This window comes from Leptonychotes weddellii, chromosome 11 (genome assembly GCF_054177405.1).
Source record: "Leptonychotes weddellii isolate Sample4059 chromosome 11, ASM5417740v2, whole genome shotgun sequence".
Taxonomy (NCBI): domain Eukaryota; kingdom Metazoa; phylum Chordata; class Mammalia; order Carnivora; family Phocidae; genus Leptonychotes; species Leptonychotes weddellii.
Window position 1 is genome coordinate 46,791,338 of NC_138379.1, and position 20,287 is coordinate 46,811,624.

Here is a 20,287-nt window from a genome sequence, read left to right on the forward strand (position 1 = left end):
AAGCCATAATCATGTATCTGATAAGGGTTTGTACACAGAATATAAAAAACGCTCAAAACTTAAAAGAAAACAAACAACCCAATAAAATATGGGCAAAAGATCTGAACAGACACTTCACCAAAGAAGATATACAGATGGCAAGTAAGCATATGAGAAGATGCTCAATATTATCAATGAAATGCAAATTAAAATTACAATGATACACTACTGTACACTCAACAGAATGTTAAAATTAAAAAAACTGACCATACTAAGTGTGGGCGAGAACACCTGTACCCTACTGGGATGGGAATGTAAAATGGTACAGCCACTTTGGAAAACAGTTTGGCAGTTTCTTAAAATATCAAACATATACCCACTGTCTAGTCCACTCAAAATATAAGTTCATAGCAATTTTACTTGTAATAGTCCCCCTAAAACCTAATTGCCCATCATTGGGTGAACTGATAAACTATGGTATACTCATACAATGGAATACTACTCAGCAATAAAAGAATGCAATGAACTACTGATACATGCAAGAAGATGTATGATCTTCAAAATAATCATGCTGAGTGAAAGCAGACAAAAAAAAGGGGGGGTACATATTGTATGATTCTGTTTATATAAAATTCTAGGAAATGCAAACTAATCCATAATGAGAGCAGATCAGTGGTTGAGTGAAGGGCTGGAAGGAGCATGAGGAAACAGGGTGGTGGATATGTTCATTATCTTAATTGTGGCAAGGTTTTCACTGGTGTATACATAAGTCAAAATATATCAATTGTACACTTTAAATATGTGCAGCCTATTATATATCAATTGTACCTGAGGAAAGCTTGGGAATTTTATTATTTTTATTTTTTTAAAGATCTTATTTGTGAGAGAGAAATAGCATTCCTTGTTTTCTTTTCTTTTTTCTTAGCTTCTGTTGAATCATCATTGAATGTCCTATTTTCAATGTAATTAATGGTCTTGTAGCATCTTCAAGTACTCTGTGGCCCGTTGTCATTAAAATTCCCAGGCTTTGGGACCTCTGGGTGGCTCAGTTGGTTAAGCATCTGCCTTTGACTCAGGTCATGATTCCAGGGCCCTGGGATCGAGTCCCATATCAGGCTCCCTGCTCATCAGAGAGCAGTAAATAGCAATAAAGCTTGGGAATTTTATTATTTTTATTTTTTTAAAGATCTTATTTGTGAGAGAGAGAGAGCACAAGCAAGGGGGGGGCGGCAGGCAGAGGGAGAAGCAGGCTCTCTGATGAGCAGGGAGCCTGATGTGGGACTCGATCCCAGGGCCCTGGAATCATGGCCTGAGTCAAAGGCAGATGCTTAACCAACTGAGCCACCCAGAGGTCCCAAAGCTTGGGAATTTTAATGACAACGGGCCACAGAGTACTTGAAGATGCTACAAGACCATTAATTACATTGAAAATAGGACATTCAATGATGATTCAACAGAAGCTAAGAAAAAAGAAAAGAAAACAAGGAATGCACAGCAATTATACTGCATCATGGAGAAGGTTAAAGGAATAAAGGGCCATCCACAGAGTAAGGAAGTATGGTAAAAAGCAAGGCTTTAGAGGCAGATGTATCTGGGTTCAAATCCTAGCTTTCTCCCCACTAGCTGTGTGCCATTGGGCAAGATATCTAATTCTTCTACGTCTATCTCCTCATCTGCAATACAGTCAGAATCACTGTGATCGTTATTTTTTTTTTAAGATTTTATTTGTCAGAGAGAGAGAGGCAGGCAGAGGGAGAAGCAGGCTCCCCACTGAGCAGGGAGCCCGATTCAGGACTCCATCCCAGACTCTAGGATCATGACCTGAGCCAAAGGCAGACTTAACTGACTGAGCCACCCAAGTGTCCCTTGTGATCATTAATTGACATAATGTACGAATGTGCCTGAGCTAGTACCTGGTACAGAATAGATGCTTTATCTATGAACTCCCTCCTTTTAGTAGTATTTTAAGCTTAGTTGGTAGAATTAAACTACTTATCTTGAAGTTTGGATTAATATTTTTGAACATGTACTATGTATAAGGATTTATGTCAGGCACTTGTTATTACGGCTATGCAGAAAGTCAAAGAACTTCTCTTAGAAGTGAAATTCTCCACATCTTTTCAATGACCATCTTTTGGTCTCAGCTGTCAGTGAGACTGGTTCTCTCCATCTGTGGATACAAACTCAGCAGACATTATACTCAGTTTGATAACTCCCAGCACCTAGCAAAGGGTCTCATGAGCAGTGCAGGTTCAATATATGCCTGCTGAATTGAATTAAATTAATCTTACTGAAAATATGAAATGTCAATTTCACTAATAGTGTGGGCTATTTGGGTATAGAGTTTAATTCAATAAAAAGACTACTGCCCATTTGGAAAAACTATAAATATAGAAGTGCCTGAAGATTTTTGCAGGTGTATTCTATTATTTTCTACAGTTTACATTTATTTTATTACAAAAATCCACTGTTTCCTTTCTTTGGGATTAGTGCAAGCCCAAAACAGATTTTCATATTTCAAAAACAAAGCCCATTATAATGTGAGGACTATTAGGCATTAATGAGGCAAGTGGAAACTAAACCACTATCCTAATGGTTAAAAATATTTAATTTCCTTGCCTTTCAAACACATTATTCAGCATGGTCTTCACAATGAGGGAAGTGAATTTATTTCTATGCAACTCTGCAAAATGCTCACACTCTTAGGGAGGCTGCACAACAAAGTGGATGTCAGGATGTCTGTGTGTAATAGTTGGGGAAATGGCTGGAGACAAGAAGTCATGTAAACACTGTCAGCTATAGTTTGAGAACGTAGGGGAAAATAATTCAAAGAACAGAAACCAATCTTAAACAAAGAACTATAAATCTCTGACCTAATTATTTTTTATTTTTAAGTTATCTCTATATCCAATGTGAGGCTCAAATTTACAACCCTGAGATCAAGAGTTGCACGCTCCACTGACTGAGCCAGCCAGGCACCCCTGACTTACTAATTCTACTTCTAAGAATCCATATTACAGAAAAAATCCCCTGTATGGAAAAAAGAAATATGTACACAAATATTTTTAGAGTATTATTTATTTAGAATATCTTTAAAGCAATCCAAATATTGAACCTATAAAAGAATAGTTAAGTAAATTATTGTATGCTTTCTTGATTGAATACTATGCAGACATTAAAAGGAAGATTATGGAGATCATCCAGCAAAATGGAATGTTAGATGGAAAAATATACAAAATTAACATTATTAAGATAAATATATTTTAAAAAAAGAATACTAGGGTGCCTGGGTGGCTCAGTTGGTTAAGCATCTGCCTTCGGCTCAGGTCATGATCCTGGGGTCCTGGGATCGGCCCTTTTTGGGCTCCCTACTCAGTGGGGAACCTGCTTCTCCTTCTCCCTCAGCTCCCCCCCACACCCTGCTCGCTTGCTCTCTCTCAAATAAATGAAAAATAAAATCTTAAACAAAAAAAAAGAATAATAGAAAGAGGATGGAATTACATCAAGTTGCTAACAGTGGCGTTAATAAGAATGGAGCTTTTGGTCATTTTCTTCTCTACTGAACTTTCTAATCTTTTTTGTAATGTATTTATAAAACTTTTTCTATTCTAAAATCAATACAATTTCAAAATTAGATTGTAAACTGGGTATGGGCTTTTGAGTAAGAGAAGAAAGGAAAATAAGAGAAGGGAGGAATGATGGACAGAAAGGCTGACTGGGCGACTGGTACCAATCTAACTACAGGCAGTTATGTATAAGCTCTAGTTAACCATCAATTGAATAACTGTATTAGCAGACTGCTCTCCTTTTAGAAAGTGTTGCTATATTCTGTGATTCTTTTTCTCTTTTTCTTCCGAATCCTATATTCTATACCAGAGCATAATACAGAAGGCAAAGAGTTAATATCCAACTAAGTTTAGTTTCTTCCTTATTCTATAAGGTAAATAGACTATGTTTTTAGCACATTTATCTTCTAATAAGGCCCTTTACACTGTTAATGTCTAACACTAGAATTAACCATGTTTTCCAGATGGAAGGGAACTCTAAACTTGATGACTAATGCTTTCGTTGGCACCTACAATGGAATAATTTGGTCCCCAGATGTGTATTTCTGCTGCATGCTCCTAGCTAGCTAGCTGCCAGTGTGAGGAGATACAAACTCCACTAAATTATTTCAGTGCTGTCATTTAAAAGCAGGTTAAATAAATACTGGGACTTCATTAAGCTATTTTGTGCCTACATCTGAGCCTTTCCTCCTTATCTGTGGGGAATACATTCCAAGACCCCCTGTGGATGTTTGAAACCACAGTACCAAACTCTATAATAGACTATGTTTTTTCCTACACATACATACCTATGCTACAGTTTAATGTATAAATTAGGCCCAGTAAGAGATAAATAACAACAACTAATAATAAAATATAACAATTACAATAATATACTGTAATAAACGTTACGTGAATGTGGGTCTCTCTCTCTCTCAAAATATCTTATTGTACTATATTCACCCTTCTTGTGATGATGTAAGATGATAAAATGCCTACGTGATGAGATGAAGTGAGGAGAATGATGTAGGCACTGCAGCATTAAGCTACTACTGACCTTCTGACACTAAGTCAGAAGGAGGATCATCTGCTTCCAGATAGCTGCTTCCATGGTTGACCACAGTAACTGAAACCAGGAAAAGTGACACCATGAATAAGAGGGGCACTAGTGTATTGTTAGTAGAGCTTTCACAAAATACATCCTTCAGCTGAACGCAGGATGACACAGGCTCCGTAATACTGACTCGAGGGAAGGAAAGAGTGGGAAGGGATTGTGAAATGCTACCTTCACAGAGGATATGATGTTCCTAGATGAGCTGACATCTTTGGACAGTTCTCAACACGTACTATCAGAATGCACTACTCACTGACATACTGTACTAGGCATATCTCCTTCGTTTCCTTTCTTCACACGCAGAAGCCCTTCTTTATCTCCTGTTGAAATTCTTCAAGGACTATTCAACTATCATTTCCTTCATGGGGCAAACATCTTTCCTATTTTTCTATTTGGTATTGAGTTTTTTTGAGAGCATTTCACAAAATCATAAAATTTTGGAATTGGAGGGGATCTTAGAATCATTTAACTTAACTTTCTCTCTGAAACCCAGAGAGAAGTGACTTTTTTCCCAAGGTGTTGATGAGTTAGGAGGAAGCAATTTCAGGTTTGGCACAGAGCAGCCCAGTCATACACTGCCATGTATCACTAAGATCTATAAAGGTCTGTCTGCTCTACCAGCTATGCTCTTCAAGGAGAGAGATCAAGTCCTGTTCATTTCCAATATGCACGGGACGTAGGCACATACCGAGGGGAAAATGCCTGCCCAGTTGATTTAGTTAGAACAGGTACTAATCCAAGGGAAATCATGTGTCTGATTGATTGCCAACAGTGCCACTGAAGAAGCTGAAAGTAAGTTTGTGCCTCGAATCTCCTGTCATCCTAAATTCTGTACAACAAAATAACCTCAAGTAGATGGGAATTGTGACATTCAAAAGATGCATTAGAAAGAGATATTCCATGATATGGAGCAACTCTGTTGTACTGAAAATGGGGCAAGCTCTTCTAACCCCAAAGTCAAGTGGGTGATGTGTGCCTACTTTCCCTAGCTGGATTACCACTAATAGTGAAATAAAAATAAACTTTCAATAGACTGCTTTTCCTTAAAATGCACACCCACACACAATCTTTTTTAAATGGGCAAGTGTATTCCCATTAGAAAATCAGAATGCTATGTGAAAAAATTGACAAAACTTTCAGGAATGTTCTTAAACTTTAGCCAATTTCTCTAGCAAGGATGCCTTTTATCTGAAGGACACAACCACCGAAGAGGCACTATGGATACAGTAGGAAGTTGAGAGATTAAAGTTTTAGCTTTTAGTTTGCCACTATTCCATCTGTTCGTCCATCCATTCTTTCACTTCGTCCTTCAACAGATATTTATTGAGTACCTACTATGTGCCAGGCACTTGGCTGTGCTGAGCAGTGAATCAGGCAGACATGGAAATTACATTCCAGAGAGGAAGACAGACAAAGAAAACAAAGAAGACAAGTACAGACTGTAATAAATGCCATGAGGAAATAAAGAGGATGAGAGAGCGAGTAATGGATGGGGAGGCAGCAGCAGGAACTACTTTGTCTGACCACCTAGAAATCATATATCCACTTAGGTAATAATAGGCAAACCACTGAACTTTTCTGGCATTCAGATCTCCAACATGAAAAACTGAGATGGAACTGGATGACATCAGAGTGGGAAGAGCCCTGGACTTGGAGAAAGAAAACACTGGCTTGAGCTCTGGCCTCGTTTGTCACACCATCCCTGCCCTATGTCTCTGATGAAACATACAGCAAGCAGAGCGCAAAGCCCTTGTGAATCAGTCAGGTTAAATAAGCCACAGACTAAAAGTGCTCCTTTCCCTTCTTTGAGACTGTTTATGACTCTTTGCATGTTTGTTTTCATTTGTACTACAGAAGACCTCTGAGCACTTCAGAAACACTAGATTAAAATTATTATTCTGCTACTTCCGGACAAGAAGCATATCTACTTCATGAATGGGATAAGGAGTTTGGTAAAGTGGCATGAATAAACCAACAAGTGATAATATGTTCTTCACTGCACATTTAAAAAAAAAAAAAAAGCATGACTTTTTTCCTTTGCTGCACCAAGTTTAACTCAATTAGTGATAGGCTAAAGAAAAGAAACCAAACTGCTAGCAAAACCATTATTTTTTCTTTTAAATTTTGGCTATTTTCAGGTTTGGCTACACAGTCAGAGAATGGCATCCTTCAACGAAAGTCTGCCCATCACAGCCAAGAAGAGAAACCCTACCGAGTGTAAAGTGCCATTATTGGTCACTGCAGGAAGGCGAGCCCATCGTTCATTTTCCAGTTCTTCCATTACTTGATTCATTGCACTCTTCAGCCACGTGTCCACAGAAACACCGATCTGCTTTAGCAGGTCCAGCCGGGCTTCAGCTTTCAACTTAATTATCTAAGAAAACCAAGAAAATGGTCAGAAATCGTGGATTACTTCATCAAAAACTAATGATGTATTGTATGGTGACTAACATAACATAATAAAAAAATAAAATAAAAACAAATAAAAAAATTAAAAAAATAAATCTTAATTTGAGCCTAAATTAAAAAAAGAAAGAAATAAATCAAGGCATTTTTTTCCTCAAATCAATGTGTTTTTTTAAAGTTATCTGATTTATTAATTAGAATAATCTTGATTATTCTTATTCACTGGCAATGCTACCTTGGCATAGATGTTAATTTTTCACTTAGAGAGAGGGGAGGAAACCCAGGAACAGAAATGAAGGCAAATGGCACACTTGCATTTTGACAAGATACATCAAACAGAACTTACGAATGGGAAGATACACCATAAAGTCTGCATTCTTCTCCTTTTAATAAGGCTATGCCTCAGAACATCCTAAAATCTAGCATGTTCCAGAGCCTTCTAACCCATCTCCCGGACTTACAAGTTCGCAAATGATCTCATCATGTCACTCCCCTGGCTAAAAACTTCCATGACTCCTGACTGAACAACATGGTAAAGATCTGAATTAAATTATGAGGTAGCTGTCAGGAATAGTTAAGAGACAGAAAATAAAAAGTTCCTAGTCTCCAAATTCCAGAAACGGAAAGACTGCTTGTTCTGCGACTCGTGTTCCAAGGCATGAGCAGGTAAGCACAGAAGCAGTCTACACCTGTCCCGATCCAGCAGTGGAGCCTCTGCAAGGCAGCCGGGCAGTGACAGCCTCACTCCAGCCATCACCACCGGTCAGGCTCCCGCCCCTGCTTCCCACAGTCCACCCATCTCTAGACAGCACAGCTGCACCCGTAAGACGTCTGCAGTTTTGAAAATCTGCCAGTCCCTGAAATCCACACTTTCCAAAACCCAATCTATTAGTTTTGTTTGGTCAGAGAGACTGTATTTATAAGTATGATTCTCTTTTGCTCAGCAAGTAGTAAATTCAGCTTCCTTGTTCCACATAATAGAGAGGTGGTCTCTTCCTTCAACATCTGAAGGTTCCACTAAGAAGATTTTGATTATTTGATCAGTTTCAACCCTCACTTCATGGCCTTCTGTGGGACTTTACAAGTGTGCTCACTGAATCCTGCTGGAACGCAATTCTGACCACTCTCTGGATTCTCAGCTGCGGGAGTTGGTGTCAAAACTGATCTGAGCTATGTGGGCACCTGGTTGGCTCCGTTGGTAGAATGTGACTCTTAATCTCAGGGTTGTGGGTTCAAGCCTATGTTGGGTGTGGAGCTTAGAAAAAAATGACCTAAGCTCTGACTCGTTTCACTTGAGCTCTCATTACTAAATTTATTTTGCATTCCTAAGATTTTTAAGCATACAGATTTTTAAAAAATGAGATAAAACTGGCGCGCCTGGGTGGCTTAATTGGTTAAGCGTCTGACTTTGGATTTCGGTTTAGGTCATGATCTCAGGGTTGTGAGACTGAGCCCCACACTGGGTTCCGCATGCAGTGGGGGGGGGTCTGCTTGAAATTTTCTCCCTCTCCCCTGCTCGCCTGCTCTCTCTCTCAAATAAATATTCTTTTTTTTTTTTTTAAAGATTTTATTTATTTGAGAGAGAGAGAGAATGAAAGACAGAGAGCATGAGAGGGAGGAGGGTCAGAGGGAGAAGCAGACTCCCTGCTGAGCAGGGAGCCCGATGCGGGACTCGATCCCAGGACTCCAGGATCATGACCTGAGCCGAAGGCAGTCGCTTAACCAACTGAGCCACCCAGGCGCCCCTCAAATAAATATTCTAAAAAATGAGATAAAATTCACATTACATAACATTACATAAACTTTGCCATCTTAATCATTTTAAAGTGTACAATTCAGTGGTTTTGGCTATCATACAGATCTTAGAGTTTTTAGCTTGGAGGTACACCATTTGGTAAATAGCCTTGCAAAAATCCGTTTATTCTTCTAGTAACTGTTTTGGTAATAGCTTTACTGAGATACAGCTTACACACACCATAAAATTCACCCATTTAAAGTGTACAGTTCAATGATACAGTATATTCACAGATATGTGCCACCATCACCACAATCCACTTTAGAACATTTTAATTACCTCCAAAAGAAACCTCATATTCTTTAACCATTGCACCCTTACCCTTTATTCCAATTACTATTCTACTTTCTCTCTATATTAGATTGGCCTATTCTGAACATTTAATATAAACAGAACCATATAATATGTAGCCTTTTGTGTCTGGCTTCTTTCACTTAGCATAATGTTTTCAAGGTTCATCCATGGTGTAACATGTATCACTACTTCCTATTTATGACCAAATAACATCCTATTGTATGGATATACCACACTTTATCCATTTGTCAGCTGACAGACCTTTGAGTTATTTCAATTTTTTGCCTAATATGAATAATGTTCCTTTAAGGATTAGTGTACAGGTTCTTGTGTAAACATGCTTTCATTTCTCTTGGGTATATACTTAGTACTGAAATTGCCTGGTCATAAAATAATGCTATGTTTAACCATTTGGGAAAATGCCAGACTGTTTTCCAAAGTAGCTGCCTCATTTGACAAACCCACCAGCAGGGTAAGAGGGTTAACATTTCTCCACATCCTGAAAAATACTTGTTAAGTCTGCCTTTTTGATTCTAGCCATCCTAGTGGGTGTGAAGTAGTATCTCATTGTAGTATTGGTTTGTATTTCCTTAATGACTAAAGATGTGAAGCATCTTTTCATGTACTTATGGTCATCTGTGTATCTTCTCAGAGAAATGTCTGTCTATTCAGATCCTTTGCTCATTTTTAAAATGGATTGTCTTTGTATTGTTCTTTTTATTTTGTCTTTGTCTTTATCGTAAGAGTTTTTCTGTATTCTAGATAAAAGTCTCTCACCAGGTACATGATTTGCAGATATGTTTTCCCATCCTGTGGGTTGTCTTTCACTTTGATAGTATCTTTTGAAGCAAGAAAGTTTTTAATTTTGATAAAATCCAATTTATCTATTTTTTTCTTTTGTTGCTTGGGCTTTTGGTTTCATACCTAAGAAATTAATCTAACGTCACAAAGATTTACTCCTATGGTTTCTTATGAGTGCTTTATAGCTTTTGCTGTTACATTTAGGTGTTTGATCATTTTAAGTTAATTTTTGTATATGGTATGAGGTAGGGGCCCAACTTCATCCTTTTGCATGTAATTATCCAATTGTCTCTGCACCATTCTAGTATGCATTTTGAACTAATAGAGGCAATAAAATGTTTTAGAAAAGAAGGGTGAATGAACAAACTCTTTCTTGGAAATCATAAACGTAAATCATTAACTGCAGAAGCAGAGAAACAAAAAAAAAGGAGAAAGAGTGAGATCAAGAGAGAGAGGGAGTGAGAGAAATATCAATATATTCTATTTTTTCAGTACCAAGTAATTTAATTTTTCTAAGATGTATTTTTGTCAGTATTTTACCAAACAACTGATGAACATGGCATTTGCAAACTTAGATTTTTAGATTGCAGCTCCAGAATAATCATAGCTATCTTTCCTTCAGAATTCCAACTGTTTATATTTTATCAACTATTTAAAAGAAGAATTTTCCAGGGTTTTCAAATGAATTGTGATGATTTGCTGGTTGATTAAAATTTGCAAAGCAAAGGTTTCTGTAACTTGATTGCATCCCAGATACTACTTGACCAAATCATTTTAGAATTTGTAAAGAGCTTTTTAAAATGTTTTGAAAGCCAGATCTTTTAGAATACATAATCTTGGTGTATTAACAACATCAATTAACTGATCTTAATATAAAATTTAACATAAGCATATCCAAATATCAAGCCACAGCTGAGCTTATAAAACTTTTTGACAGTTATAACGTCTGTAAATCCAATCTGGGCTTAGTTAATTTACCTTCAAAATACCATTTCTTTAAGGATAAGAACTGTGTCTGTTGCAACCCTACTGTTCAGGACAGTGCCTGGCATACATAGGAAATGAATAAAGGCAGATGATAGTATCTGCCACTCTAAATTACCTTTGGTATCTTAAAAAAACCATTCCAAACAACTTTTATCATATGTACTAGGAACTATATGACTATACTATTTCATTTAATCCACACAACAATTCTGGGGATGCATATCATAAACTCCATCTTATAGATGAGTAAAATGATTTAACAAGGTCCTATCAATTTTGGTAAATTGTTATTGCCAATGATTCATGCCTCCTGCTATCCATGTAGTCCCCTCCCACATTGATTCTGGGCCTATCCATGTGATCTGCTTTGACGGACCATATGCAAATTTGATGCCAGCACAGATTTGATTAAGTACAATTAGGCCTGATTTCTGGGAATATGTCTCCACCATGTAAGGAAGCCTAGTTTAGCGTATATGAGGATGAAAGACCATTTGGAAAAAAGCCCCAGACCTCTAACAGACCCTCTGGATGAATGTAGTTCCTTGAGTAATCTCAGGAAAAACCTGCAAAAGAAATGCACAGTCAACACCCAGAATGGTGAGAGATAATAAACTGTTTTTGCCATAAAGTTGGGTGTGTGTGTTTTAAGGCAGCCACAGATTATTGTGTTTAAATAATTTAATTTCCAAATATCTGGGGATTTTTCAGGTATCTGTTATTGATTTTTAATTTAATTCTGATGGGTCAGAGAACATACTCTGAGTGACAGCAATAACTGACACTGGTTTACGGTCTAGTATATGGTCTTGCTGAACATTCTGTGTGTACTTTAAGAGAACAAGTACTCTACTCTTATGGGGTGGAGTGTTCTATAGATGCCAATTAGGTAATGCTCGTTGACAGTGCTGTTCAAGTCTTCTGTATCCTTGCTGACTTTCTAGCCCCTTGTTCTAATTACTGAAAGGAATGCTGAAATCTCTGACTACCATTGTAGACTTGCTATTTCTTCTTTTAGTTCTGTCAGTTTTTGCTTCATATATTAGTAGCTCTATTATTAGCTACATACACATCCAGAATTGTGTCTTCCTGATGGAGAAGATGATGACGACCTTATTTTTAATCATTATAAATTATCCCTTTTAATATTTCTTGTCTTGTAGTCTCTTTTGTCTGATATTATTATAACCACTCCAATATTTTAATGGTTATTGTTACTCCCCATGGTGAGCAACAGCTAAAATTTTGGCTCAGTTATTTTGTCTTCCAGCTACTGTTTCCTGTCAAGCTCCTGGGAGTTTCTGCTCCACAAATGTATTCAGGTTTGACTGAGGATTTGGAGGTTATTTACATATACGCAAACTTGAGGGCTCCTGACGTCCATCCTCAAGCCAGTAAGACCAAGGCTCTATGCTTGAATTCTAGTCGTGCAGCCCCTTGCAGAGAGCTATTTAATGTAAATATCACCAAGTACAGTCCCTTTCTTTTAAGGGTCTATTTCTTTCTGTTTTTACATGGCTTGGGTATCTTTCAGTTCTATTAAGTAATTATTTTAAATATTTTTACCTCGGGTTAATAACTGTTATCTAAAGGACGATTGGTCTAATATGAGCTAGTTCCTTATTACCAGAAGCAGAAACCACCCTTGTGGAGATAGTCTACATTCAAAATGAACTGCAAAGAAATTAAATTTTGTTCAATAGCTTACCATTAATATTTCTACTCTAATTCTGAAACTTTAATATATTGCAGGATAAAACAAATAAAATACTACGGTAATATTATTAGGAACCAAGATTTTCAATATAAGAGAAAAAAGATAAATATAAAATCAAAGAAGTTCAACAAAATCCTTCTAATTTTAAATTTTAACTGGAAATATCAACATGAACTCATGATTTAAAAAAAATAATAAATTCCTAGCTCCAAAAACAAAGAAAGGGCCAAGACATAAATGACACCCATTACAATAAGCATCTTCACATTCTAGACCTTGGTGTCTAAATACTATCCTCTATTAAAAGAAATCAGAGCTCCTTGGAGAAATGGCTAATTCTAAGTCTGATCAGGGAAAATACAAGGCGAGTCTATGATAGCAAGCTTGTGTGAGAAAGCAAGAAACTGTTCAAAGACTAATGGGAATAATGTCAAAAAAGCCTAAATGGACTCTCAATGGGCAAATTTAGACACTATGGGGCTTAAAAGAGGCCATCTGTAATGGAAAATACATTAAATTAATACAAATCCATAACAAATTGAGAATATATAAGGTGGGACTCCATGAGGAGAAGCAAAGGAAAAAATATCTGCCACAGAGCTGTGAACTGAAAAATTCCCAGAGCTTATACAGGGCTGAAAGATATTACAGTTCTATCCAGCCAGATTGAAAAACCTTGTTGGATACTTATGGCATAACAAGAAACTATAGAAAGGAAATGCATTGGTAATAGGGCTAAATTTGCCCTACTGGAAAGGCTATTCTAAACCAACCCAAACAAAGCTTAAAAACAAACCTCCAAAGGATCAAACTGATCTGCAGATGAATTGGCAGTTGGAACAAAACTCAAGAGTCTTCAAAGAAGAAAGGAGAATCCAGACACTCAATAACCAAACACTCAAAATTTCTACTAGGTATTTGAAAAGCAGAAAAACACAAGCCATAACTAAAGGAAAAAATCAATTAAGAAAGAGAAACAGAAAACATAGATAGGATGGAACGAGCAGACAAGGACTTAAAGTCATTATTATAAATACACTTAAGGATTTAAAGGAAAACATGAAGATAAATAGGCGTGAACTGGGAATATAAAGAACCAAACAGAATTTATAGAGCTGAAACTGTAATATCTGAAATAAAAATTCACAGGATGCCCTTAATAGTAGATTACACACTACAGAAGAAAAGATCAGTGAACCTGAATACACAGTAGCTCAGATGAACTTAAGACAAAAAGTAAGCTGGATAAAAATGTGAGGTGTAATCTTTGCATGTGATTTACAGGACAATATCAAGTAATCTAATATTCAGTGTTGCTGATGCTGAACTACCCTATGTGACAGCGAGCAGGTCAGTTGTTGCCTGGTCACAAGAGAATTTTGGGGGGATGACAGAAATATTTGATATCTTGATTGTGGTGGTGAATACTTAGGGAGATGCATTTCTCCAAGTTCACCAAACTGTTCACTTGAAATGGTTACATTTTATTGTTTGTATATTATACCTTGATAGAGCTGATTTTTAAAATTCCATGACAGCATAATGATACTTAAGTAAGAGAGAAAAATACCCAGCTGCCAATATTGGAGGTGACTAGGACTTGCTAGTTGCAAGTACAAAAAAAGAAACTTTAAAAAGAGCTGGTAGCACCATCTAATTAAGTGACTACTACTAGCATCATTAATAGAGAGGCAACTTGATAAAAACATTCTGTGATGAAAAACATAGCATCTATCTATAAAGTATTCTTGCTTAAAATACTCATTCGAATCAGGCCTCCTGCTTTAACTTCTATATTACAGAATAGGAATAAACATACAAAGTCAATATTGTAAAACGTTAATTGTTGAATTTAGCATATTGAGAAATATATATTTACTCATCTTTTAAATATGGTTGATATTTTTCATAATAAAAATGGAAGAAAGTGGTTAGTCAAAAGGTCTGCTGACATGTTACATGAGTACAGTGAAAACCTGCAATAACAGGCCCAGAGGTAATGTCAATCTGGATATAACATGACTGGAAATTCTGTTTTTATAGCAGGCTCATCCTTAGCATTTCCTTACATTTTATGCAAGTGAAATTTTTAGGTTTCTCCTATCGCATGCTGGCAAGGGGTATTAATTACCATTTTTTGAGTCACTGAGGTACAAGGATGACATAATTTTGAATTCCTGATGTACAATAGAAGCTTATAGGATGATAATTTAAGAGAAAATGTTATTTATGAAAATGTGTTTATATAGATAATAATTGATTTTTTTTGGTTTTGTTAATTCACTTTGTTAATGTACTTTGGCTTTCAAATGTACATTCAATTCAGATTAAAAAACTATAGTTAATATCTTAAAGAAAGAATCATATAGTCTATAGTTCCTTCTGCAGACCTCACACCAAATGCGAGTTACTAAAAATTTCTGGGTATCTTTGACTTCTTACATTAACTTTCTCCTCTTTTTGTCTCCTCACTGTCAAAAAAGAGAGAACTGCCCTCAACCCAAATAAAAGGAAAAATTTAAACATGCAAAGAATAATTGTGTTCTGAACAACGTAAGTCATGTACAGCTTCCAAAAAGATGGTATTTAAAAATTCTTGGTCTCTTGGTAAGCTACTTTTAAAATAGGAAAGGTAAGTCAGATGAAGAATGTGTGTGTCTTTGTGACAAAGGCACGTCAAAAAATTTAAATACAAAAATACCAGGTTAAGAAGACTGTTACTAAAGTTTAACTTAAGCAGCTACTGCTCTGTTTCAATTCTTGAATTTGTCAGGGGCTGCAAACAGTACCACATCTAATACAAAGATTTTGTGACAATCGTAGAGATCATAATAATATAATAATAGTTTGTTCATCACTGTATGTATAGTATATCCATCAGTATTTGGCACATGGCAGGTATTCATTAAGTATTTGTTAAACTAATCAATTAGTGAATTTGTGACACATTAACCAGCCAATACTTAATTAGTCACTATATAAACCCTATTCTTTGGAAAAGCACAGGCCATTTATATTTTTGATTTCTTATTTTTGGAAAAAGTTTATTACTGAGCACCACAAAGGTTTTTATTCTAATCAGCAACACTGAATGGAAACACTATACAGAAAAGACTGGATAAAGTAGATTAACCAACAAAGGAGAGTAACATTCATGTTGGTAGGAGTTAAAAACCAAACATGAAGGAGATAATGGAACTTTAACCAGCTTTTTTCCTTTTGATTAGGTATTTATAGTAAAGTAAATAACTATTGAATGGAAAGAGAAAATCCAATACAAATGATATAAAGGCAAAGGAAAGAAAAAAGGAATCTGCAGAAACTACTAATGTCAATTCTTCTGAAGGTTCTTGTGGTCGGTCAACTTTACCCAAAAATGTCGTTATGACAATTTGGTTAAGTACTACCCCAATACTACACTCACATATTTGCCATCTAACTTTAGCTGGGTTATTCTTTATATCTGATAGGTGAAAATCAAGTGAGAGATCATTTTAAGATAGCAGTAGGACTAACTATATTTCATAGATAGTTAAAGCTGAGATAATGGATCCAGCATCATGGCTCTTAGCATATTCCATATTTTTGGTAAGAAAATTATCTTTGAGAATACAGACTTAAATACTGGTATTAGGAGAAATGAGACATTCCGTTGTGGGAATCTCACTTCATATTTTTAGCTTTAAGCTAACAAACACAGGGCTCTTTAGCACACTCATGGAAATAACATGTCATTCAGCCTAAATGCAGACTTTGTGGGACTGATACCTACTGCTGCCACTACTGGGGGGTTTGGTGGAGCGATGATACCAGACAGTGACACCATGGAGGGAGTCTGGAAACGGAAAATACAAGAGAACACACCCTTCACAAAACTTCTGAGACTTGTCCTGTTCCACCAAGGCTCTGAAACTGGCTTCACTCTCCTGCTGGATGGAGAAACAAACAGCAGGAGAAACTCTCTTACACAAGCCAGTGTCTCTCAGACCAGGCAAGGGCCTGCCAACAGTACTTGGCCAATACACTAGGGTAGTGGTTTAGCCATGACTCTGAATTCAGAGTGGAAAATGGCTATTTATTGTACACACTGCCCTCTTCACTATGGAGGCCATGGATCATGTGCCAGGAACAAAGGCAAGTTGGGTTTACTAGGGTTTCTGTACACCAGGCAGATGGCATGCGTTTCTGGTTCAGATCACTTCTGTGGGGTTGTGCCAAAAACATGCTCATACTCCCTATGTTTGCCTAAGCTGCCTCTCTTCTCACTACCCCCTCCCCCTCAACCAACCACTGAAACACTTCCTCAAAACCTCTAGAGTCCTGAGGGGATATATGAAAATCACTAGTTTAGATTAACCCTCAACCAATTGCAAGAACTCCTTGTAGAGAGTCCCTGGCAGTATCTTGTACACTTACAGTGTTATATACTATGTCCCGGGGAGCTTACTCTCTCACTGGGCAAATGACTGTTAGAGAGCATTTCCCAATGCCAGGCTCAAATCTGCCTCCTTCCTACCTTCTTCTTTTGGTTCAAGTTATGCCTCTTGACATTGCATGGCAAAAATCTTGTGCTATCCCTTTTTCTCTAATTAAATAATACTCATCTGTCAACAGCCATCTCAAATTCTACATCTTCTGTGTTACCTGCCCTAACAACTTCTGCCACAGTGGTCTCTGTGTCCTCTGGGTTCTTTAAGTATTAAGTATACTTGTGTGGACCACGCCTCAGCATTTATGTTTTAAAGTCTTAGTTATCTTGGACACTCTTTATGCCTTCCTAACAGGAACATATTCTCCTTGAGGTCTGCATAGTCTCAGTCTTTCTAAAATGTCTATTTTCTACATCCCTTCAACATGTTGCATTGGGTAGATAACTATATATATAGATAACTATACACAAGTGTGCACAGGTCATCCATAAACTGGTCCTAACCACAATTATTTCACTTACTTCCTACCACATTTCCTCACAAAAAATCTCCACTCTAAACAAATCCAACTGCCAAATTGTATCCTGTGTCTTCCTCCTTTGCAAATAACTTCTTTCTTTCCCTCTCAACCTCCCTGCCACTAGGTCAGGGAATATTACTCTAGGGCACATGAACTTCTGGACACTGTACACAAAAACGCGTTTTTTTTTTTTGTGGAAGAGAGGGTTTCACACTTTCATACACAAAGGGTTCCATGACCCCTCACCAAAAGATTAAAATTCATTGTTGTAACGTTTTTTGCCTTGTCTGCTTAACCAAATCTCTCTTTTTTAAAAGATCAGCTTATGCCCCTGGACCAGTGAACCTTTAATTATCGGGGAGGACTTTTCAAGGCTCTGAACATATATATATCAATTTTATGCCATTAATTTGACTGATTTATTATGTACCTTATGAAAACTTTAAAATTATATCTTTATCGTGGTGTAATTCTGTTAATTTTTCTTGATTATAAACTCTTCAGATAACAGGTTCAGTGTCTTTTTGTTATGTGTACTAACCTGTATGAAGCAGGTACTCAAAAATAATACTCCGGACTCAGATGAAGATGCTGAGTCATCTTCAAATTAACCAGCGTATAGAAATTGAATTCTGAAGGTATATATCACAGCTGTGATGTTGCTGGAGCTGGGCAAAATGCCACAGTTAGCTGTCACCTCACCTCTGCTTTACGAATATTTTCTCTAGCTTCATCTATTTTCTGTTCCAACTCTGCCCGGCTTTGTTCTGACACTGCAACTCCATGACATTCCAGATCATCTAGAACCTATTAAAGAAAACAGGAAAATGATGACTGATTTTTTTTTTTTTTTTTTGCTTTAGTGACTATTTAGGTAATTAAATAGACTTCAGTGACGAGTGGCCACAATTCCTTTTTTAACCTTTAATTTTTTTCACTTATTTGTTAATTAAAAAAAACTCTTGATACAATTATACAGAGTTGCAAAAGTAGTATAGAAAGTCTCCCCACCCCTTTCCCCCATGGCAACAACTTATACAACTATACTACAATATAAAAACCAGGAAATTGACATTGGCACAATCTACAAACCTTATTTGGATTGCATGTTTTGATATGCATACCTTCAATTTCTAAAAATTAAATGAATATGGGGCGCCTGGGTGGTTCAGTTGGTTGAGCTTCTGTCTTGGGCTCAGGTCATGACCCCAGGGTCCAGGGATGGAGCCCCGCATCAGGATCCCTGCTCAGCAGGGAGACTGCTTCTCCCTCTCCCTCTGCCACTCCCCCTGTTCCTGCTCAGTCTCTCTCTCTCAAATACATAAATAAAATCTTCTAAAAAAATTACATGAATGTAAAGTACTGTTGTAAAACAACTAATAAAAAATGGCAAAAAGTCTCATATTTGCACATCCCACTATGTGCCCCCCTCACCCCAAGATCATTACTGTCCCATCAATTTACATGTATTCTTCTGAACTATTTCTTATGTATCTGTACATACTTGCACAGTTTCATTTAAAAAATAGTAAAATGATGGGGCACCTGGGTGGCACACTCAGTTAAACAGCTGACTCTTGGTTTTGGCTCAGGTTGTGATCTGGGTTGTAAGACTGAGCCCCGCCTCAGGCTCCATGCTCAGTGTGGAGTCTGCTTGGGTTTCTCTCTTCCTCTCTCTTCTGCCCCTCCCACTGTGCTCTCTCTCTAAAATAAATGAATACATCTTTAAAATGAGATCTATCATCCCCTCATGTGTCTGAGACCTTTTTATAACTGTACAAATAGACTGACTTCATTCTCTAATCCACAGATGCAATAGTTTAGCTGTACCATTTTTTATTTACTCTTATTCTATTGCTATTTGAGTTTCAAATTTCCCAATATTATAAATAGTACTGTACAAACAACCTAGTTAATGACTCTTTGAACACATACAGGAATATTTAAGATAAAAATACAGAAGTGGAAATTGTACGTTTTAATTAAAATAGACATTGCCATGGGCACCCGGGTGGCATAGCTGGTTAAGCATCTGACTCTTGGTTTCGACTCAGGTCATGATCTCAGGGTCGTGGGATGGAGCCCTGGGCTGGGCTCCCAGCTCAGCATGGAATCTGCTTGAGACTCTTTCTCCCTCTCCCTCAGCCCCTCCCCACCCTGCCCACGCTCTCTCGTTCTCTAAAATAAATAAATAAATCTTTTTAAAAAATAAAAAAAAATAGACATGGCCAAATTGCCTTCCAAAAGTTGTACATAGTCTTCTACTAGTAGTGTGTGACAGCATATTTTTCTCTCACCAACATTAGATATTGTCAATCTTTAGCCTCTATTCATTTTTCTAGTTTTTTGTCCTTTTATTATTTATTACTTTAACATACTTTTCTTGATATTACTCCTTTTTCTGTTATTTATGTTATAAATGTTTCCTCTCATTCTATTCCCTTACTCTTAACTTTTTAAAGTTCTTTTGTTTTATAGGCTGTATATAGTCTTCTATCTATTCACCTTACTGAACCATTGTTATGTCTATTTGAGTGTTGGGTCACATATTCTGGGGGGGGGGACACAATCATATCATCTATAAATAATAACAGGTGTACCTTTTCCTAATATTTGAACACTTTATTTTTCTTTCATTAATGCAGTAAATCTTATGACACTGAAAAGTAGTGGTGATGCTTGGTACTGTTTTCTTATTT

General features: G+C 36.9%; 1 protein-coding gene across 1 annotated transcript in view; it reads right to left on the reverse strand.

Annotated features, from left to right (window-relative positions):
* FCHSD2 (FCH and double SH3 domains 2) overlaps positions 1 to 20,287 on the reverse strand; it is a 74,762-nt gene that overhangs the window by 20,437 nt on the left and 34,038 nt on the right. Inside the window, exons 4-5 of the mRNA XM_081798785.1 lie at positions 18,291 to 18,395; positions 6,851 to 7,012 (exon numbers count right to left, since the gene is read on the reverse strand). Of these exons, the coding sequence (XP_081654911.1) occupies positions 6,851 to 7,012; positions 18,291 to 18,395 (267 nt within the window). The remainder of the gene's footprint in view (positions 1 to 6,850; positions 7,013 to 18,290; positions 18,396 to 20,287) is intronic.